The 22,950-nt window shown below is 41.4% G+C and overlaps 1 protein-coding gene across 4 annotated transcripts; it reads left to right on the top strand.

The window, feature by feature from the left end:
- Nucleotides 1-1,937: 1,937 nt before the first annotated feature.
- On the top strand, nucleotides 1,938-15,958 carry LOC308135246 (SUN domain-containing ossification factor). 4 transcript variants are annotated; one of them, XM_080503140.1, is made up of 24 exons: nucleotides 1,938-2,154; nucleotides 4,791-4,908; nucleotides 5,544-5,654; nucleotides 5,765-5,982; nucleotides 6,126-6,227; nucleotides 6,923-7,061; nucleotides 7,160-7,277; nucleotides 8,372-8,496; nucleotides 8,592-8,659; nucleotides 8,736-8,843; nucleotides 9,017-9,122; nucleotides 9,484-9,504; nucleotides 10,027-10,082; nucleotides 10,616-10,698; nucleotides 10,921-10,986; nucleotides 11,088-11,153; nucleotides 12,022-12,112; nucleotides 12,276-13,607; nucleotides 13,707-13,794; nucleotides 14,016-14,120; nucleotides 14,503-14,660; nucleotides 14,948-15,039; nucleotides 15,139-15,194; nucleotides 15,298-15,958. In XM_080503140.1, exons 1-24 carry the CDS (start codon nucleotides 2,096-2,098, stop codon nucleotides 15,754-15,756), a joined length of 3,945 nt encoding a protein of 1,314 aa, XP_080359266.1. In that variant the 5' UTR covers nucleotides 1,938-2,095; the 3' UTR covers nucleotides 15,757-15,958. The 4 variants fall into 4 exon arrangements, with proteins under 4 accessions (XP_080359266.1, XP_080359268.1, XP_080359267.1 ...); XM_080503142.1 differs by having other exon boundaries at nucleotides 15,459-15,683; XM_080503141.1 differs by lacking the exon at nucleotides 9,484-9,504.
- The last annotated feature ends 6,992 nt before the right edge of the window (nucleotides 15,959-22,950 follow it).

The raw sequence follows: 22,950 nt of genomic DNA, 5'->3' as shown, positions 1-22,950 counted from the left end.
ATTATTTTACCATCCCTCTTGTATGAGGTACTTATCGATTGTTTGATCTGAAGCAGATGGGATCACTGACTTCTCACTTAAGGTATTCACTATATTTAGAATACATTCATCTCCCCGATAACAAACTGAAGCCAATCGCATAATTCTCTTCTTACTTCAAAACCACTTGATAAATTACAAAAATGTTAGTTGTACATGACATAACGTTGTTTCAGCCTCGCCTGTGCCTTGAATAATGGGTTTAAAAAGGTTTTACTGTGTCTTTTGTGACGAAAAGTCATGATGGACAATAGCACAGGCAAAACTGATCGTAACAGCTGTAGATGAGCATCATCTGTCTGATAACAGGTAAAATGACTGTATTATGTCATTTTTATGACAAAAAATTATTCAATGATGAAGTCTGTTTACTTGAGCCTGAAACATAAGAAAAAAATTTACATATGCACATTATTAAAAGGCAGAATAGAAATATGCAGACTTTAAAATTATTAATTAAATTGGATCGCTGTCATTTTAGCACACACTTTACAATAAATATATTCTTCTTGAAATAAATAATGTCACACTTAAGATGTGATACAATGACTGTCAGTCAAAAAGCATACATGCCAATAGCTGTAAACTTTAAGGTGTTAACTTTAAGCTCTTAACTGCAACCACAATTCAGTTGCAACTGCATAATAGGAGTATTTCTTGTTGAGCTTTGTAGAAGTTGGCATACACTACTCTGGCACAACATGTGGGACTCAAACTGTCTGTCTATACACCTGAATGAGGTATGAGCAGGTGAAAAAACCCCAACTTATATGAATGATCAATAAACGTGTCAGAGTGATGACTTCTCACTTTGATGCCATAAGAGCTGGTAACAGATTTTTTTTCTTGATTGATCAGTTATGTGCCAATTCATTCCATTTGTTTTAGCTGTGCAACCTGACAGGTGGAGATTCATCTAAAATGTGGTTCATTGTTGGACACCAAGTAGTACCTCCAAAATGTCCCTTATAAAAGCTTCAGTCATCGAGCAAGTGTACTTGACATTTATCCTTTTACCAACAAAAACTCTTCAGCACATCCTCCATTGCCCTCACCAAGGTGACCATCAACTTCTGTGTTCTGTTTCTGGCCTGAATGAATGCTACACTTGTGTAAAGGACGCCCTCTTGTGACCTAAACATGGATGTGCTTTTTTTTTTATTTATTTATTTTTACTGCAAACTTCTTTGCAGTGCATTTGAATATTTATGGAGGTCTGCAAATCAAAAAAAGGAAAAAAAGGGAACCCATTTTGCCCAAATTATCACAAGGTACGTTTGATGTGACAAACAGCGATTTATACTGAGGTAAAGTTTCAAATATATATTTATGTATATTTCAACGATTAAAAAAAAAGCATTTTTTTTTCTCTCAGCGGTAAGACGCAAGAATTACTATACTAGGTGGACGTTTATTATTATTATTATTATTATTATTATTATTATTATTATTATTATTATTATGAGGCCGTACCCCCCGAAACAAAAAACAGATATCATTCTAAAATGTTTTGAATTGTGGTGGATTATGTTATCGATTAGGATGTAATTTCGAGAACGATAGTGTGACGTACTAAGGTGCGATTGCTTTCGGGAAATTACGTGTACCTGTGGTTTATATACGTTGAACTGTGCACTCCACGAGGCAGTGACTAACACCAACTATAATCATATCAGTGCGAGTTGCCCTTCCACGTATTGTTCCACTATTCCATTATCGATTTTAGAGAAAAGACACTTTTTGAATTCATTTGGCCTTATAAGCACCGCGTTTCCAGGTATTCAAAGACTGTAAAACGAGCGCTCCCCTGCTACGCCTGATTCGAACAGCGTCATTGCGTCACTGCTATCTCATTGGGCCGTTTAACGTCAGTCAGCAGCGGACTGCGTTTGTGTTGTTGAGCAGTGTTAGCATTCCACTTCAGCCGCCAAGTTTACAGGAAACAGCAGGTGAATCCATGTCGCGCCCAGCCGGGGAGACAAGTGACTAAAAAAAGGAGAAGGCCAGTTCGTTCGTGTTCGGCGAGGATGTCTGTCCCGTCCGGAGAGGGCTGAAGATGACAACACTGCTGTGGAGAATTGTATCAGCGTGGCTCTGTATAGCTGTAGTCTGTTGGTGAGTTGGTTAACTTAAAAGAAAAAAATAAATCTCTGTTTTGTTGTCACACGTGTAATGTGGGCCTGAACAACTTGTCTTTGTCTAATGTTCGCCGTGGTTAGAATCACCTAAAAGTCAGCTAACGTGTACACTGCCGTGATGTGGCACCTGGCTGACTTCTGACTTCTTGCCTTCTAGCATGCGCTAGCTACAAGTTAGCGCAGCAATAACTCGTCAATTTGTGCGTTATACCCTCGGACACCCAGTGACATTTTTACACCCCGGTGATTTGACACAGCTAGAAGTGTGTTTATGAGTCGACTGAAGTTTGTGGTGTCCGTCCGACATTTATAAGCGACCATGAGCATAAATCGACGTGGTGCATTCAGGGCACATCGGATCTTCCACTTGCACTGACCACCAGTCAAGTCCCATAGGTTGGTTCATCCGCTCATGACGGGATTATGGCCCTGTCACGTCAGCCATGTCCTCTTCTGCAAATCTGACTGAACATCGCAAAGCCAGGAGACAGATAGAAAGTGGTAGAGATTATGGAGAGAGAGATTATGTGCTCTTGGCATGATGCTGGAGGACAATAACACAACACACTGATCGTACTTTCGTTGGGGAGGCGGAAACGCATGATGTAATCATGTTTCATTAAAATCTGTACTAATGATGTTGACATGGCCTGTTGTCAGGTCTGCGTCAGCTCTCACAATTAATCAGGTTTTGCAATAAGAATTGGGGAATTATTACACTTGTATGGCTATGCACATACAGTCAAAAACAGTCAACTATCAGTTAATGGTTTGCTTTTTCATTTAAAACTCATGTTTTTCAGTCCCTACCTCAATCAATATGGATAATTAAAGTTTTTTTTTTTAGGGTTCCATGGTTACAACATTCACCCACCAGCCACTTCATTTGAGGCACTTGGGCTTACCTAATATGATCTAGAACAACAACACTGCTACACATGTTTGTACAGGATTGTACAAATGTATATTGCTTTTCTGTGATGGTGGTGGAGATTGAATGTGTCATATTAAATCATGTTTCTCATAATTAATCCGCACATTTTACATGGCTTTTAATACATTGTAATGAATTTACATTCAACTAAAACCAATTATATTCATATAACACAGATTCTGCTCTTGAACATTTTTTTGACCCATATTGCAGATGTACTCCAACCTCTCTGTTCTCTACATGCTGGGTCTTATACTTGATCAGTGCGACATTTTGTGTAGTTTATCTTGTGTAATTCATTAATACTGTCCTGCTATGCTTAAACCATTGCATGTTGTGTTTCTTTGTGTGAGGCTGATTGATTTAACCATTTGGCTAATAGTTGCGAAAGCCATGCCTCGACACGTCTCTCCTCCGTTGGGAGTTACTTTGCGGCTGCTGGTTTTCAATTAGAAAACAAACGCTCGGCTGTTCACTAAAGCATTTGTGATAGATGTAGCCTATAGTCAGACGAACACAGGAGCTGTGCCAGTCACCCAGTGAATTAGCTGATGTAGAATCTAGAATAAAATCCAAATATTGGCCCAAAGTGTTGCTGTAGGAGTGTGGCTTTTCAGACCAGGGGATGCCGCATTAGTTGAATTGTTTAAAACCTTGTTACTGCTAATTATTGTTGTTTTCTTAGCAGGAATGCACAGAAGCGCTATGAACCATATGACCACTCTCTCTTTAAGTAGAATTCTGCTGTGTACAATGAGCATCTACAGCTTGTTTCAAAGCGTTATTGCAGTTGGATGAATCGGACACATACCCATGCTACAAAGAAAAAGAAAACATTTCTTCAAACATTTATGAAGTCCTATGTATTGCAGTCCTGATGGAGCCAGATGAGGGTCTTTTTTTTCCCCTCGGAATGTTCCAAATAATCTGAAAGCTTTTTGAGTCCTGCCTTTGCGTTTACGTATAGATTTCCCTTTCACTGCCCTCTCCTAAATACATTCTGGACAGTTGAAGTTGTGAGTGGGAAGTGCTTTTTATAGCCCTCGAATGCTCCATAGACCTCAATTAGCTTCAATTTCAGATCCTCAGGCTGTGGCTCAGTTGGTTATTGAGTGGCACCACAAGGTTTGACTTTGATTGAAGTCGTAGTAAGTCTTTTTAGTGAGAGGTGGTTAATGTTTTTTCTTGTTTTCTTTACTGACCGAAGCATTTTTACTACAGTGTAGATGTACAGACCAGAATCCTACTAAGTGAGGGAGCACTACAGCTTCAGGCAGTCGTCACACAAAAAAATACACATTTTTGATTTAAACACCACTACTAAATATCGCAAATATGTTGAGTCGACTTGTATTGGTCCCACAGGTTTTGTGGAATATCTACACTGGTTGAGGTGTGTCTCTTTGACTCTGGCTACACGTCTACATACAGATAAGATGAAGTGTAGTGTGGTGGCACCGCCATCTGGACTTTCTCAGTGTGTCACTCTGTGATGTCAGACTCTTTCTGTCTGACTCACTGCCTTCATGATGTTTAACTTGATTAATCCCCTTACAATCAAAACCTTGCATTCACTTACAGAATATTTCATGTAAACCATTAGGAAGCGACCCTTACTCATGCAAATTGAAATACTTTAGGGATTTCACCTACTTCTTGTCTTTCACTTTGTCGCCCAGGTACCCCGGTCACCATGTTGGTTGCACCGAGGTGCAGCAAGAGGCCCAGATGCCCCCCATGTCCTCTCAGAGCGACAGTGCAGTGGAAGAGCCCACAGAGGAGCCTCATCCTCACAAGGTAGCATTTCACAACCTTCCAAATTGTTCGGACTCTGGAGATACATCTAAAAACAATTTAATATCATGAAAAAGTTCAATATTTTTAGTCACTCATCTCAGAAAATGAAAACCAAATATTATATAGATTCAATACGCATAAAATGAATATGCCAAGCCTTTATTTCTTGAAATTTGGAGACCCAACCAAGTATTGAGTGCATAGAAATGAACTTGGTTTTCAGAAGCCTGATATTTCTGTTGACATTCTCTCCTTTTTTAAATTGATCTTATGTAATATTTAGATTTTCCCAGACTGTAAATTATGGGTTTTTAATATCTGTGAGCTGCAATCATCCATATTTCAAGAAATAAAGGATTCTGAAATGATTGACAAAAAATATTAAACTTTTTGAGATGTATCAGTACACAGGAATGCAGGAAGTAATGAAAATCCTCTCGCTTCTGTGAGACATCCATGAGGTTAACTGGAAATTGCCCTGTGTTATCCAAACACTTGAATCTGATTTCACCAAAGGTTTGAAGAAGGGAATTCAAAGATTTATGCAGCTATTCGGAAACGGTTTTGCTGTTCAGTGATATTTGTGTCTGAATAAATGTACGTTTTGAGCAATTATTTAAATTCTATCCATCCAGATTGAAGATGTGGTCTTACCTCCTCAGTCAGCAGAAAGTGAAAATGTGATGAATGATAATCAGCACAAAGAGGAGAAGATAGTACAAGAAGAGACCAAACAGCATGCTGAGGTACTGTGCAGTTTAAACATTTATTTATCCTTTGGTTTCCTCCAGAGTAGCGCAACAGACCATGATCCGTCTCGGGTGTATCTTTCTCTCACCATCTCTCAATCCATCAGGCTACTGAAGCACAGGAGTCCACTTCAGAGGTGGAGCTAGACACAGACAAAGAAATTAAAGCTGCGCCAAGCTCAGCTCATGAACATCATGAAGCGGCCAGCACTGAAGATCAGGACCAGGTCCCCCTGCTGCCTTCCCCTGACGTCATCTCTGGGTCTACTGATGAGACTAAAGAAGACTCCACCATCTCGGACCTTCCTGAAATCATCCCAGCTAGGCAAGTTATTACCTGGAATGTCACCCATGACTCATGCACATGCTTTTTGAATATACATATTGCATCTCTTTGATGACTGGTCCTTGCTGTAGCAGCTTTTTTCTTCTGATTTTTCATTTTCAATGTGCATCGTTTGATTTCAGTGGGTCGGGAGACGCATCGGATGCAGCTGTACCTCAGGCCAGTGACTCTGACCTGCCAAGTGACTGTGAAGAAGAAGAGAACAACTCGTACAACAGTGATAGGTGAGTACAGCTCACGCCTTTGAACATTATTATTATGATTCCAAAGGCTTGACTGTACAAGTATTATCCACTTGCAGTCGTGTCTGAAAACGCATCATGAAAACCAATTAAATAGTTTACGGGTGTGGAGGGAAGATTAAATGCTACTGGAAATGGAACTAATCTGACGGGAAAAAAAATAACAAGGCGTCTACTTATTAAATGTGACCAAAATTTGAAGGTGCAGCGACTTACTGATGCTTAGGGGTCTTGTTCTGTAAACACAACAGCTCATAATTGGTTGCTTCCGACCACTTGCTTTTATGTGCCAGCATTCCCTTGAGCTGTTTTGTCATAAAACTTTTATTTTAGTTCACCAATATGAAGATTTTATGGTAAACCCTTTCCTTTGCAATGTGATGTTGTTGCTGAACTATCCTGGATCATTATCATTATTTCACTATAATATTTTTTTATTTTAGGATTAAATTGCCTATCTTTATTGCATAGCATTAACATTTATGCAGTCTTTTTACATGCGGTATTCTGTGTTACTCAAGCATAAATTCTTCCTTTTTTTTGTCTTTCTTGGTCAAATGCAGAGAGAACTTTATTATTTTAGTCATGAGAACAATCACCTTGAGAATTGTTGAAATTTGAATAGTAAAAACCCTTCTTAAACCAGCTTGCTTTTGTTTATTTTGCCATTTCAACAGTCTTCCAATTGTCCTAGAGAACACTTCAAATGCTCACACTGCAGGTACTAAAACCCACACTGACCCTCCCCTGAGCTCTCCGAGCAGCCAGAGCACACAGCATGTGGAAAACAACAGATCACACACCATGAAAGATCAGGTAGGGAACTCGGATAGAATTGGGAGTACGTGAACTATATTCCACCGTCTACCAAAGGAGGTGTCCCAGCTCTTCATTTTTCTCATTATTTCTGACAGGACTTGAGCTCCCCTGTCACCACAGACACAGATTCCAGCATGAACAGCAAAGACCCGGAGGACATCCCCACCTTTGATGAGTGGAAGCGGAAGATGATGGAAGTGGAGAATGAGAAAAGTAAGGCGACATATCTTGCTTGTAAGACAGCAGTAAAACCAGCATAAAACATGTCGGCATTTTTCATCAATAAGTATATTTCCAAAGGGGCCGTTCACGGGAAAGTTTCACTAGTTGTTGGTAACAAATCATATCATCCACACGTAGTAGAAAATGCATGGAAAGCAAAGACAGCGGCTGAAATAGAGCAGTAATTCCAGTGAAATCCTGTCGGTGGTAGTTAATGTCAGCTCGTTTAGACAGATGGGTTATTAAAAAGTCTCATTTACAAGAAAAATCTCGTGATTTGTAAATTTGAGCAGCTCCCTAAAAACATTTACAGCCTTATTGTTGCAAAACATACAGAAGATATTAGTTGCAGAAGGATTTACAAGCTTCTGATTCTTAGAGTGAGCACGGTTGGGTTCATAATCAGGAATGGGAAAGAACATAATTTGAACATAAACTGACTCCAACAAGGTTTTTATTGCAAGATTATCTGAGTAAAAAGGATCATTGGAAGAGATGTTCAAAAGTGATAACCTTGACCTCCACGACCTCTGTGCATGGTCATCACGTAACACTTCATTGCAGAGGAAGAAGCATGGTGAAGGTTGTTTAAAGTTTGTTTTACAACATTTACACAAGCCTGGGAGATGGTGTGAGAAGTCTGTCTGGTCAGAGAAGACCGAGCTTAAACTCTGTCGATGCACACCAGATCAGGAGTGAAAATGGCACTTGCACGCCTGATTTGAGTCCCAATGAAAATCTACAGAAAGAATTCAAGATCGTAGTTCAGAGCAGCAGGCCAAAATCCCACCTGACCAATGCAAGTTGCAAGTTACAGAAGTATAAACGAGAAACTTTTGTACTGCGTTTTAAATTGAGTTATTTATTTATGAACTCTACAGTTTGAATTATTCAAATGTGCAGATTTTGTTGATCGTTACCAACAGTAATCTAAAATGTCATATCAATTGCCCCTTTGGAAATGCCGACGATACTTATTTTGCCTCCTGAATGTTAAAAATAACAGGTTTTTTTTAGTATTCTCAAATCCTAGTAATGTGAGGGTTTATTTTTAAAGTGTTCTTCCTGTTTGTCTTTCTTTGCAGCTCTGACTACTCACACCTCTAATAATGGGGCTTCTCATACTGTGAAGAAAGTTCAGAAGAACTTCAATAACTACGCTTCAGTGGAGTGCGGGGCCAAGATACTTGGCGCCAACCCAGAGGCCAAGGTATAATGATGTCAACTGTCCGGTGCACTCTACAGAAAATTAGTGCACAATGACTATAAAACTGACTGCAATGATTTATTTCTTTTACTGTCCAGAGCACGTCGGCCATATTGAGGGAGAACATGGACTTGTACATGCTGAACCCCTGTAGTAACAAAATCTGGTATGGAGCATCTGTGTATCTTCTGCTTTCGTTTGTTTTTCATCAGTCTGAAACACTCTTTTTCTTCTCGGCTCAGGTTTGTCATTGAACTGTGTGAGCCCATCCAGCTGAAGCAGTTGGACATCGCCAATTTCGAGCTCTTCTCCTCCACTCCTAAGGACTTTCTTGTCTCCATTAGTGACAGGTGCGCACCATAGCCATTGTCGCTTGTGTCCAATTTAGAATTAATGGTGTTGATGTCATGCTTTAATAATCCCATCAGTATTACTTCTGTTGTAATTTCCAAAGAGGCCACACTGAGCTCCCAAACACCCACTTGACTGAACTGACTGTTTGTAAATCAATGTATTGCGTCAGATACCCAACAAATAAGTGGCTAAAGCTGGGGACCTTCCACGCCAGAGACGAGCGCACGGTGCAGAGCTTCCCTTTGGATGAGCATCTTTATGCTAAATATGTGAAGGTGAGTTCAATATTGTCGGAGCAAAATTGCGGTAATATTTGTGTGCATAGAGATATTTACATTCTACATCATATTATGACGCCTTCCGATTTTTGTTGCTTTCTTAGTAGTGACCAGAGCTTTCTGTCCCTGGGAGTGATTGTTAAAAGAAGGCATTGTGCTCGTCTCTCATGTAGCAAAGACCTAAAATGTGTGACATGTTGCTCAGGCCATGTTGGAAAGTCATCGTCTCAGTCTGTGGCAGTTTGACTTGGAAGTGATTCACAAAAACAAAACGCTACATGCTTTCCTTCAGTCCTGTTTTGAATGCATGCTCAATTCTCCTTAATTTTTCTCCTCTTTTTTGTCTCTCTTGCTTCAGATGTTCACCAAGTACATAAAGGTTAGCATGCCCTCTTTTTAGAGCTGAATGTGGTCCTGTGGATCTAGTGTGGTGTGATTGTCCTGTATCGTAATCAGATCCAAGTCTTCAAAGGACTTGCTAAGCATTTGAAGCATTGTCACTGATTTGACCTCTCTGACATTTGATGACTCCTGTGATGGTTTTAATTTTCATTCATTTAGATAATTATATTCTGTCAGGAAAGGTATCTTCTTGTCGGAAAAGTTTCTTTTAGCTTTACATGTGCAGCAGCTCATATTTTCATAACTGCAACAGAATCACTGTTTTGCTGCTTCTTAAGAGAATAGTTTGGATTATTTCAATTTAATTTGTTTGAGGCACTTGAACACAATACATTCTTTAAACTAATAGTGTTCACACTTTCTTCCTCCTAAAACTAAAACTTTGATAGTCCAAACAATTCCTTAAATAACTAAATCACTGCTGGAATTGTTTTCTTTTGTGTGTTTTATACAGCAACACATGAACACTAAACTATTTGAATGACTATTCATGTTTCAGGTGGAGTTGGTCTCTCACTTTGGCTCTGAACATTTCTGTCCACTGAGTCTCATAAGGTATGTGAAAGACAAAGAGCGTGAGCATGTTATTAATATGACATGTGGGCAGCTTTGATTTTTGAAAACTGTCAAATCATGAGAGGGAACCCTCATTATGAAACAAAAATAACAATGTTTGTCCTGCTCATTTTGTTGTTTTTTTTAATTCTATATCAATTTGCCAAAGCTATTGATTATTTGTTAAATTTTCAAAGTTATTTAGCAGAATCCTAATTCTTACTACATTGTTAATCCTTTCACTGAAGAAAAGAGGCCTGATCGATGTATTTTAGCTTCCTAAGTTGCTAATTTTTCAAAGTGGGAAGATACAATTCAACACATACTTGTACATAAAAGGTGAAAGATGTTTAGGAATCTGTATTTACAAACCAAAAAAAAAACAAACAAACATGATGCCCATGTTCAGATGCTTTCATGTTGAGAGAAAAAGTCCAAGAATAGAACCCCTTTTTTATGACCTTGGTAGGCACAGCTTTTAAGATCCTGGGGACAAAACGTGTTTTCAAACGGAGACGGAATGTTTTTGGCAGGGTGTTTGGCACGAGCATGGTGGAAGAGTATGAAGAGATAGCTGATCCCTCGGAAAGAACCGATGATCCTGATGATGACTTGGGTAAGAACTTGGATTTTAAAATGCAGATAGATGAGTTTCTAAATGTGATCCTCCTACTGTTCACGCAGCTTGTTAACATGTTGGTTATATCTCTAATATAAGTAGTAAAAATAGCGGAAAAATTAGTTTCCACATCATGATGGTTTTAGATCGACCTGCCAAAATGTAACTCTTGTAGAATGGATCATATGGAAGCTTTGCATGTTTTAATGCCCCTTGCAGATTATCCCTCGGGATTTGCACCTGGAGAAGCCAAGTTATCCAACAATTTGATTGGATCAGCGAAAGGTAAGTCGAGCTTAGAACGGATTTATACTCCATTCAGATGTGTGCTTTCATGTCAGACTTGGATTACACATGTGACTGTGACGTTTTAATTTCCTCCCCAGATGCCATTTTGAACATGGTGAATAATATTGCTGTCAATGTTCTTGGGGGAGGCCCAGAAATGCAAGGTATAGAGCAATGAATTTTATAGATATTCGTGGGTAGAATTTCCCCGTTTTGTTCGGTAAACTATTTGAAATGAAAGGTTACGGCCTTTTTATTTGCATATACCTGGTCCATATATGGTCTGATGAAACAATCTCGCGGGAAAATAAAACATACAGATCGACCATGAATGACAGTGATTAATTTAATTCAATTCAATTTTATTTATATAGAACCAAATACAACACAGTCATTTCTAGGTGCTTTTAACAGAGAAAAGAGAAAAACCCAACAAATCCACATGAGCAAGCAGATTTATTTGTGACTGTAGAAAGGAAAAACTCCCCCGCACATGAAGAAACTTGCAGAAGCCATTCTGCTGATTACAGAATGCTTGTAAAAAGAACAATACACTCTACAGAGAATTCAGCAAACAAAGAACTAAGGAATCAGGAGATGAATATTAGAACAAGTTAGCCACAATTATAAGGGTATGTAGTAAGGGATATTATAGTAAAATATTAAATAATATGACAGGAATATGGGACATATTAAATAGTCTTATTGAATATGATTCTGGAAAACAAAGCTATCCTCAGTACTTGATCGAGATTGATAATGAAACAAAAAAGGACAAGAGGGAAGAAGTTAATAGTTTTAACAACTCTTATATAAATATTGGCTCAAAACTGGCAGAGGAAATCCCTGAAGATCGGAGTGATGATATTACAGACAGGAAGCTCAGTGTTCCTCAAAGCAGTCGAGGAAAAGAAATAAAAAATGTTTTTGTTGTTTTGAATAATAATAATAATGAACATAAATGGATACTGATGCTGACAACATGACTTAAGAATGATAATTGGTCCATGAATATTCAATTTTATTTTCAAGGCAACCTTTCATCTCAAGAAGTAAACATGACTGAGTCGTCACTGCTGCTTGAAACCAGCGATCAAACAACCACTAAAGATCTCACTTCAGTGTGAGTACCTGTCGGGGTCTTTTTCCAAGACCATTCAACATTGTATTTCAATTGCACATGTATATTATCTATTGTGAAGCGGTAACGACTTGCAAGTAACATGCAGCATTAAATGTATTTGATGTGTATTAAATGATCCTTCTCTCTCTCTCTCTCTCTCTAGATCTGACACTGAAGATGTAGCATTATCGCCAGACTCCGATATTCCTGCAACGACACCCCCGACTTCAGAAGACCTTGTGACAGAGACACTGACTCCCCCAGATGGCAGCTCTGAAGAGCTCCACCCAGTGGAGGAAAAAATAGTTATTCCTTTAGAGAAAGAAGAGGAGGAATCCATCAGTCCTACAATCATTCTACTGGACAAGGAGGAAGAGCTTGATGAAGAGAAGGAGGAAACAGAGCATGATGAGCGACAGCAGGAATATGTGAACTACTGTGCTCTGGGCCCATCACTTTCACCTTCATGCTCTTGTGCAGCTTCTCTCTATGAGTATCTTCAGAAACGTTGCTCGGCCTGTCTTTCTAAAAGGAGAACGTGCCAAACGATGGAGAAAAAGCAAATCGTTCAAACCCCCTCCTGGCAACTACCTCTGGCTCATTCTTCCTGCCCTGACCCTCAACAGCACCACAGTCAAACGCATAAGCCCCATGAAAAAGAACAAGCTCCCGAGCCGGAGCCAGAAAGTGTAGCAATCGTACCAGAAGCACCACAGCCCTCGGGGAACTCATCCCTGTCCATATCTGAACCTTATCTTCTGGAGCCCAGTCAAGCCCAGAAACTCCCCAAACCCAGTGCTGCTGATTCATCCCTTGCCAAAGCCACCCCTATTGTGAAAACGCCACAGCTGTCTTCTGAGCGACACACAATGGAGCCAGAACAGAGCTGGGATGTGCTGGCTGAGGAGAAACAGATGGAGCCTTCAGCCTCCCTCAGTATGTCCATCTACGGAAAACCCAGTGTCAGTGTGGCAGTGAGCGAAATATTAGCAGGTCCAATAGAGGATAAGACGATTGTTGACGTCACTCCCAGAGAAACAGATGGAGCACCCATCCAAACTCAAGAGAAGACAGACCAGCCTGTGCATGTCCCTCCCACTGTCTCGCCTCAATTAGAAAAGGACCTTGACCCCCCAGTCGTACCCGAAAGCAGCTCTTCCACCGAGGTCTCCAACCCTTTTCAGGACACCGTCACCGAGCTGGATCCCTCCGGTGGTCAGGCAGCCGTCACAGAGGACCTCACAGAGGACCTGTCTGCACCCGCTGGTGGCAGCAATCAACTGCTTCACCCCTCTACTGCAACTCCTACTTCGTCCGCCCCACCGTCCCTCTCAGACATCTACGCAGAGCCGCCTAACGGTACGGAGCAGAACGGGAACACGGTGCACGGCTCCAGCCAAAAAGAGTCGGTGTTCATGAGACTCAACAACCGCATCAAGGCTCTGGAGATGAACATGTCTCTCAGCGGGCGCTATCTGGAGCAGCTCAGCCAAAGGTGAGGCAATACAAGTTTACATGTATTTATTTAGTTATTGGTTTGTGAACAATTGGCCGGATGATTGTAACACTTGCACCTTTTTAATTTCAATGCAAGGTACCGGAAGCAGATGGAAGAGATGCAAAAGGCCTTCAATAAAACCATAATTAAACTTCAGAACACATCGAGACTAGCAGAGGAGCAGGTAAATCCAGAGAGCTGCTGCAGTGCGAGTCTCTCGCATATGTATGGATGCAAGCATTTCCTTTAACATCTGTTGAGCGAACATCATTTTCTCAACGATGTGAATTTTTGTACATGCGACGTTTCACTGACCTTGTGTTTTGAAAGGCACCTTTAAATAAATGGCTTTTTTGTAATAACTAATTTATTGTCCTGTCCCCCCCCCCCCCCCCCCCCCCATAGGACCAACGTCAGACTGAATCCATTCAGATGCTGCAGGGCCAGTTGGAGAATATGACTCAGCTGGTTCTCAACCTGTCTGTCAGAGTCAGCCAGCTGCAGACTGAGGTAGATACAACGCTCCGGGCACAAAGCCTTCATATGTAATCAGCGGATTTTAAGGGTGATCAAACTGAGTAGGTTTAGTCATTTCCCAGGGCCGAGTCATTAGGCACGGGCGCTCTTGCCCGCGAGGTTGTGACGCACAAGGACAATCTTTCATGCTGTGATCTATTTTAATTAATGAACTGAATTCCGATTTAGCGTTTCATTTTTGAGGCCTAAAGAGAAAGTACAATATACGACAAGCTGTTTGTTAATTGTAGTTCCAGTGACATTGTAATTAAAGTTGTATCAATGCTGCACAGTGATTTCTGTCACGTTTATGTACCACCTAGCAAGTTCGATGGTGGCTGATCTGATAATGGGCTTCTAATTTGCTGTTTTGCAGGTGTCAGACAGGCAGAATTACCTGCTGCTGTCCCTTCTGCTGTGCTTAAGTCTCGGCCTTCTGCTATGTGCGCACCACTGCTCCATCTCCACCATCTCCCCCACCACAGAACCAGAGCCGCCCATACCCAAGAGCTACACCTACTGCTGTCCTGAGAGGTAGGAGGCTTTTTAATGTTGCATGATGGAAAACAGACAAAGTTGTAGTGGAAATATCAGCTATAACCATGCACTCAAAGTAGGCTTTAACGGCCAATATGGTTAATGGGCGCAGGTTACAGTCTCTCAAATGGACTGCACTCATTAGGCCAGTTTATTGATACAATTATTCATCGGGAACATCGCAGCTTGGAAGTTTCATGATCGCGCTCCCGTGACTAATGTCTTAATGAAGACGCTGCATGAAGCCTTTCCCCTCAACCATTACTTTACCGTTTCCTTAATAGGCAGTTCTCTTCCTGTGATGAGAAAGGCCTGAAAAGGAGTGCATCTTATCCACTGATCCACTCTGAGTCTCTCCAGTTAGCAACCGCTGACGGTAAGCTTGTACCAGAAGAGGAGTTGATAAAAAAAATCAAATAAGACAAAACAATTGATCACTTCAAAGAATAGATGTTAATTTTCTTTTGTGCATCAGGCCCAGATGTGCTGCACCCAGAGGAGACCCAGAGTCTTTGTCCAGGAAATAGAAAGGTGTGTAAAAGTTTAAATGTGAAGGGTAAAAAAATTAGCTTTGACAGTTTAAAGCACGCCGTGTTCTTTTTCTTTGTTTGTCTTGCTTGATCTCCATGAGCAGAAGAGACGTCGTAAGATGAAGCCCTTGGAGAAAGTGGAGACTCTGAAGCCCTCCTTTCATTCTGCACCTGGACTGTGTAACGGCGCCGTTGTATGTAACGGAGTGCCGGTCATCACAAACCCCACACTCCTGTCAAAAAGGTTTCTTCAACCTACTTTCAGAGACTCGCCGTCAGAAGGCAGCTCAGAGGGATCTTCACATTCAGACGACCCGTCTTTCTGTGGCATCACTGCCGCCTGCTCTCGAATCTGTGACGGTCTCCCCCCACCGAAGACGCGAGCGGAGAAGCGGGCGTTAAGACGCAGGCGTCCTAAGCCCAGCTGTGCGGTGGTGGACTTGCTTCACGCTCGTCGGGGGGGCAAAAGTGAAACGTTGCCCATTTCGACCATACAAGACATTATGAAGAGAAAACCACAGCCGAGCTCTGGGAAGGTTGCAACACTCTCAGGTCCTGTCTGACTCAAAGCGACTGAAAACTCTTCTTCCTACACGCTTTTCCAGAAGAGGACGGCCGTTCATTTCTGTATCCGGAGGCAGCTTTACGCTTCAACATGAGACAATCCATTTATTATCTCTGTTCCTTTTGTTGTCGAGTCATGTTCACTGTTCACTTCTTGTCAGACGTTTGTTTTTATTGTACTTCAAATCCTAAAAATGCGTCTTCCCAGTTTTTCATTAAAGCTTTTCTCTTGTGAGTATCGTTTGTCACTGTTGACCTCATAAGCACAGCACGTTGACAAAATGCTGCACAAATCTACCCAAACTCACAAACCTATTCAGCTTCATACAAATAATTATAATAATTATATGTTATCTATCCGGGGCTTCTAGAGAATATGCTGGGATATTTAAAAAAAAAAAAAAAAAATCACAATGGCACATTTTTGTGGATTCACTATGCTCATCTTAAGATCGATGAGGTTAATGGGGAATTGTATTATTGTAATTGTATAGTCGCTGCAGGTAAATGTGCTGGCCTGGAAGGTGCTGGGTGTATTTTCTGCTGTCTCTTGAGCTGCCGTTCTTCCCATCTGGTCTCTCTTCTTAATTCAGATTTTTTTGGTTCGGTGGACCGCCAACCGATGCGGTTTGAGGATGCCGTTTCCAGGTCCACTGGATCGGTGCCGCTTGCAGACATCGTTATAGTGCTGTGCAGGCCACCCTGTAGGTCTGGAGCCAGTGGCCAACTCGCCATAAAGAATGTCTTTTGGAATGCGTCCGTCATCCATGTGGCAGACGTGGCCCAGCCAGCGCAGTCGTCTCTGCATTAGCAAGGCAAACATGCTGGGTATCCCTGCCTGGGCCAAGACGTCGTTGCTGGTGGCGCGATCTTGCCTGGTGATGCCCAGGAGTCATCTGAGGCAACGCAGATGGAAGGTGTTGAGTCTGCGTTCTTGGTAGGAGTAAAAGGTCCGTGCTTTGCTTCCATAGAGAAGAGCACTCGGCACACATGCTTGATACACCTTCACCTTTGTGTTGGTCGTCAGCATGGCGTTACCCCAAACTCTGTTTGTGAGATGAGCCATAGCTGTTGTGGCCTTGCCAATGTGCACCTTCAGCTTGGCATCCAGAAGGAGGTTGTTGGAGCCCAGGTATGTGAAATTGTCGACGACCTCCAGGGTGTGGTCGCCAATGGAAAGTGCAGTCTCCTGTGTCGTAGTGACCTCTCCAGGGTACAGGCCTGGGCGAAGGTTATGGAGATCCTGTGGTGCCCAACAGCAAGGACGAGCTGGTAAAGTTGGTGTCAACACATCTGCAGGAGTGTCACAACATTCCACCAACTGCCTTAAGGGGTCCATTCCTGATTTTCTGTCAGGATTTTACTCCCTTTGCCTTTCTTGTCTGGGGGGGGGGGGGGTGGCTAACCAGGTCGTGACAGCCGGTGCCAGCTGAGCCCAGGTCTGACGTAGGCAAGGTCGAAACTCCCGTAAGTAGCACCGACTGCACTACCCGCTACCTATCTGTCCCTCACTGACACCCTGCATAAAAGCAATGGGCAGTTTACCATGTCTGTAGCGCAGTGTATTTCTTATTATTTAAACATTTGTATTCTTTCCGTCGTATTTGATACACCTTGGTTTTTAAATACCTCAGTTTGTGGTGTAACCTGTGAGAAATCACTGTTCTCTGAGCATGCACACATAACTTAAGACCAGCACTTTGTACTTCTGCTGCAGATCTGAGCCGAATTCTTATTACGGGTGATCCCGCTATTACTAATTTAAAATTGATTTGAGGTTACAACTGAAAACATCAACTGCCTTCCAGACCTCAGGAGTGATGTTCCTCTGCTGACCTTGGGAGAACTTTCAGGTACTGCGTAATAACAGTGAATACAGGAGAGTAAAACTAAAACGTATTATTCTGTGCTGACACTGTGTGGTCGAGTGCCAAAAGGCGAGTTTCATTTACTGGATGTTCACGGTAATTGACTGATACTTTGGTCGCAGCAGCATCTTTTAGGTGTCGTTGACATTCACACTCTCACGCGATTGGCTGAGTGGTTTTGCATTGATTCTCCCCATCGGAGGTTCACTCAGCAAATCATCTCAACCTTTAAAAAGGTGATAATGTGTTCCAGATGAGGCTGCACACACAAATGATGAGCTGTGCCTCGTGAATCAGTTTAGTACAAAGATCACACACCTTTTAAGATTTTTAAAAGTTATTTGAATGTTCCACATTCATGGTGCCTGTTTATATAATTTTCAGTTTATTTTCAACATTTCTATTATATTCCAATAAATATAACAATTTCCCCTATATCTGAAAGAGAAGGTACTGAAAGATTGAACTGCAGTAACCTTTTTTCTTATATAAATGATTACTCACTCTGTCCCGTAGGGGGCAGTGTCACCTTTGAGTAAAACCACAGGATGAGTTTTTCATCTCCAGTCACAATCATTTTGCATGTGATGAGTCATCACTTGGGATAGAAGTAAATGAGTTCAAGGGATAATGCTGCGCTCCACTTCATGAACTCATTTACAGCTTTCACTTTAAAGCCAGCGAAGCTGCCGTCACTATTATCCCTGTTTGGGTTCAGTTGTTACTTGTACAGTTGTGCATATTTGAAGTGTGTTCTGTAAAACAAAGTGCTGAACGGAACTGCGTTTGAGGATAGACTCCTTTGATGTCAAGCCTCAACCAAAAAGCATTTGTCGTACAGCTTCTCGGATGTTGGAAAACTGGATTATTGCACTTTGCTATGCAGCGTCTCTTACTGTGGTCAGGCATGGTCAGAGAGCTGGATGTGAGAAATTAGGTTAAAACCTCTTTATTCATCTGACCTGGTTGGGTAGCAGGAGCCTCTCAGAGATAAGCGTGCATGATGCTCTTTTTTTTTTTTTTTTTCCTCCTTTCATTTTGTTAACAGAATTCCTAGGTTTCTCTTTGCCCTGCCTCATCTCAAAGATTATCTGTAAATGCAGGGCTGCAATCCTCTTTTCCCGGGCACTCTGCTTTTATCCGAGGTCTGTTATGGAAAGGATATTCTCAGATGATGTTGCTTACAGTATGTGTGCTCTTTTGCTTTTGGCACACAGGTGTCTGTTGTGTTATAGGCACAGAGAAATGAACTCTTGACCCTGGGCGGGAATGTCGTCCTGCTTTCTAAATGCCTCTGATTTTAAGAAGCGTGAACTGTTTTTGACACATAAATGTCATTTTATTTATCACAAATACTTCTGATGTGTTTTCAGTCATCTGTGCAGGCATTAGTAGGTCTGACAATGCACCCTGAGCGTCCGCTGGCTGCTACCATATTATTAACTCGCTGCTCTTTAAGTCATAATGGAGCTGTTAATGCTAAGAGCTGCAAATAAGGCTTTTAAATTAGAATCTGGAATGTACAGCAAACTAATAGAGACACGGATGTGGGAGAGTTGGGATGTCTGTTCTTGTCCTGTCAATATTCTTGCTGCATCAATTACAGATTTTCGAAGAGGTTTTTTTTTTTTATCCTTATTTTTTTAACCCCTGCTAAGCTATTACAATAGACCTGTATAAGTTATAAATGCATGAATTGATTTCAGACCTGAGCCAACATGATCCTGATTTCAGTGACATTTCATAGGTGAAAGAAAGCAGCCTTACTGACCTGCTCAATGTCGGGACAATGACTTAGAATATTACCGTCCAGTATGGTTTTATGTTTAGATCATTTGTTTTTCTTGTGTTTGGGGCCAAATTACAACAATTTCTGTTATCTGTTTTTTAAGGACACAACTACAGCTCATCCAGACCCTTATGTCTTTAAGACATGTTTTTAGTTGAACAAAGTGATCCATTTCCTGTGGTTTCATGCATACGTAGAATTTTATATAATCTGCATCTGCGATTGGAAGTTGATGCTGTTTCCTGATGATAAGCCAAATATCAGGCTTTTGGGGTTATCTTGTTTGGATTGTAGAGACTGAGGCACTTGAAAGGTTTTATTGATTTATCAGGCAAAGGTGCACACTTTCCTTTAGAGAGGGGATCATGTGGGCAAGTATCATCACTGTCATCTTAAAAAATGGCCAACAAATAGATCAATACTGCTACAGAAATGCTGCAGTTTGATTGAATGATTGCTGTGAGGAGCAAACGTTTAAAAATCGACTAAATCAAGGAAATGTCTTGTACATTTTAGGAGTGTTTAGGTGGTGAAGATAGTTCCACAATAATCATCACATTTAGCCCAGCACATGGAAGTGAGGAGTTTCCAAATGTGTAAGATTTTGGAGGGCTGCAACTGAAGGTTGGTGTCAGTTTTGGCAGGCAGTGGCTGTTTCTTGCATCGCACAGAAAATCAAATAATCTATTCATCTGTTTGGGTAAATGTTCAGATCATCACAGAATGTGAGGAATATTTTCATTTGATCATGTGATTTTAGCCCCCCCCCCAACCCTTCTTTGAGTCGACATGAAGATTTTGAATGTTTGTGGGAAATACATGACAGTCATGGTTGTGCATCATCAGCCTTTCAGTTGTCAAAAATCCCACACATCATGTGTTTATAGACTGATTAGCCATAACAATATAACCGTTATGACAGTTAAAGTGAATTAACACTAATTATCTTTAATTTTTTATCAAGCCTCTCATTTGTTGGTGGGATTTATTGTTCAGCAAGTGGAGATGCCGTACTCAAAGTCTATGAGTTGGAAGCAAAGAAAAATGGGCAAGTACAAACATTAGAGTGAGTTTGACAAAGGTCAAATTGTGATGGCTACATGATTGGTTCAGAGTAGCTCGTGTTCTCAGTCGTCCCTCTTCTGTATCAATCTGAAGTAGCCCAGGGAAGGAAAGCAGTGAACCAGTGAAGGGTCACTGGCAGCTGAAGCTCACTGATGCACAAGGTCCTATGGAGGAATCACACTGACCTAACTAACGGGACAAAAAGGATCCGTTGGGAACATCCTGGTACCATATAGTACAACACGCCCACAGAGGTCCGTCTCTTTAAGAGTCCAGAATTGAAGAGCATTAGACAACATTATATTTGTGATAGTATGGCTCTGACTCGGTTCATTTGCATTCATAAAAAAAAAAAAAAAGACAGGAAAACATGAGTTTTTCAGGCTGAAAATATTCTTTGTTTCAAGAGATTTAAACTCAAAGTGCGAACACAAAAAACGTAAACCTTGAGGGCGTGAAAAGATGTGGGTATAAACCAGACCAAAAACAGGTAAATTATGCCAGGAGAGAGAAATTATGCTCCTTGGAGCCTTTGCTCATGCCCTTCATGGATCAGGATTCTCAGCCTGTGTTGCCTCTCTGATAGAATAACTTTTTTAATGACTCGTTTCTTCCATTTCCCACCAATATGATTTTCTTTTGAAGTTCCCACCTGAAAATGTGCCCATTCACACCTCACATGAATATTCTGTTTGTAGAGTGATATTCTGACTGGATAAAGGAAGGTGTGTGTGTGTGTGTGTGGTGATCTGAAGTCAGAATGCAGCAGAAAACATTTGGGTCAAAATTGGATCAAAACGCTGCTTGGACTTGGTTTCCTTTGGATAAAATCCCAATGCGCCGATTGCAATCCTAGTATTAAAGATTCATACTCTATGCAGATTGGGTGCTCTTTAGGAATGGGCTGGTCATTGTTGAGATCACAAGGTTCACCCACTCGTGTGCGGATAAAGCTTTTCAAGTGTCTCCACTTGTAGGCCCTAAATACCCTTCTGTGCTTTTGAAGGCTGAAAAGTCCAACCTTCACGTCTCATCTTCACTGATTCATTTTCTCTGTACCTTTTATTTTATCTTATTTTTCCACGCACAGCTCCAATTCCTGCTCTTAGTCTACGAGCTTCCTCTATTTCTCTCCGGCTGTGGGGGGGTGAGAATCCCGTCAGAGTGAGCGATGTGATTGGAGGAGAATAATCCTCTGAGTGCTTTGCTTTCTTAGATTTTTTTTTTTTTTTTTTTTTTTTTGGTTGTTGTTGTGGGGAGAGGGGAGGAGAAGGGGGATTCTTTGATGTTCTGCGGATACCATTTGAGACCGTGGCATTAAATGCAGATTTACAGTATCTGTCATAGATTCTCCCATCCAATTTCCCTCCACTGTCTTCATGGATCCTTATTCCAGTTTTTTTTCTTTAAGCTGCTCTTTCCATTATGTTTCGATGACCTCTTTTTGTTGTCCTTTTTGTTCACTGTTGGCCAATATAAACACACTTGTATTTGTGATTTAAAAGCAGCTAAATCTTGCACGTGTTGGGGCTACAATGGCAATCTGACAGGGCCGTTTAGCAGGGTGCTTAGCAAGAGGCCGATAAGACGCTGGCAGCCACTCGAAATCAATTCGGCCATGCCTTACCCCCAGTAAGCCTACTGTCACTGAGGTCCTGTTCCCATGTGCCCGTGATTAAGCCCGGTGTTGAGGAGTGAGGTAGCCATTGAAAAAAGCTCCTGCACACGTGCCACATTTGATAAGTCTTTGCTTGGAGATGAATAACATCACATATGAATAACATTTCCCTCCAGGGAAGCCTCTGATTAATGTTTCATGGACTTATTCCTTCTGTGCCCTCCTGTCATCTGAGATTTGCCGCCGTCTGATACGACACAGAAACATGAGGCGCTCGCTGTGAGCTGCCCATCTGACACAGAAGCCTAGGTGTGTGAGGGGCAATAATGGATATGCTTTCACACACACAGTTAGGAATCCCACATCCGTGTGGCAAGAGTGCAGCAGACGTGGACATACAATATTGAGTCAACATTCACTGGGTCACACTGTGCTCTCACGCGAGGCCCGCATGAGTGAGATGCAGCTGAGACACACTCCCACACAGATGAGATGTGACATGTTGACTAAATACAGGAGAGGATGCACACCATTCAGCCTGGAGTAAAGAATGATCATGCATGACGTGCACTTTCATGGAAGCATGTAGCCTAACCTTTCCGATGCTGATGAATGAGTCACAGCCCAGATGCCAAAGGTGACCTTATACGGTGTGCACCTCTGACTACTACACTGTCTCTGCAAAAATGTTTAAGACCATATCTCATGGTGCTCTTCATTATTTTTTCAATCAGATCTTGTTTATGGACAATGCATTTTTATTTATTTTTTTAAACACTCATTGGCACATATTGATGTCACCAGAAGAGCATGGCGGTCTGCAGCTTCTCGAAATACCTCTGCAAACAATTGT

Source organism: Blennius ocellaris (assembly GCF_963422515.1).
Source record: "Blennius ocellaris genome assembly, chromosome: 10".
Lineage (NCBI taxonomy): Eukaryota > Metazoa > Chordata > Actinopteri > Blenniiformes > Blenniidae > Blennius > Blennius ocellaris.
The sequence above is the reverse complement of the archived record's forward strand: the minus strand, read 5'-3'. Positions and strand labels throughout refer to the sequence as shown.

Coding starts and splice junctions, on each gene's coding strand:
- LOC308135246 (XM_080503140.1), top strand. CDS start 2,096: ATGACAACACTGCTGTGGAGAATTGTATCAGCGTGGCTCTGTATAGCT. Junction 5,983..6,125: donor CCTGAAATCATCCCAGCTAG/GCAAGTTATTAC, acceptor GTTTGATTTCAG/TGGGTCGGGAGACGCATCGG. Junction 11,154..12,021: donor GGGAGGCCCAGAAATGCAAG/GTATAGAGCAAT, acceptor TTTATTTTCAAG/GCAACCTTTCATCTCAAGAA.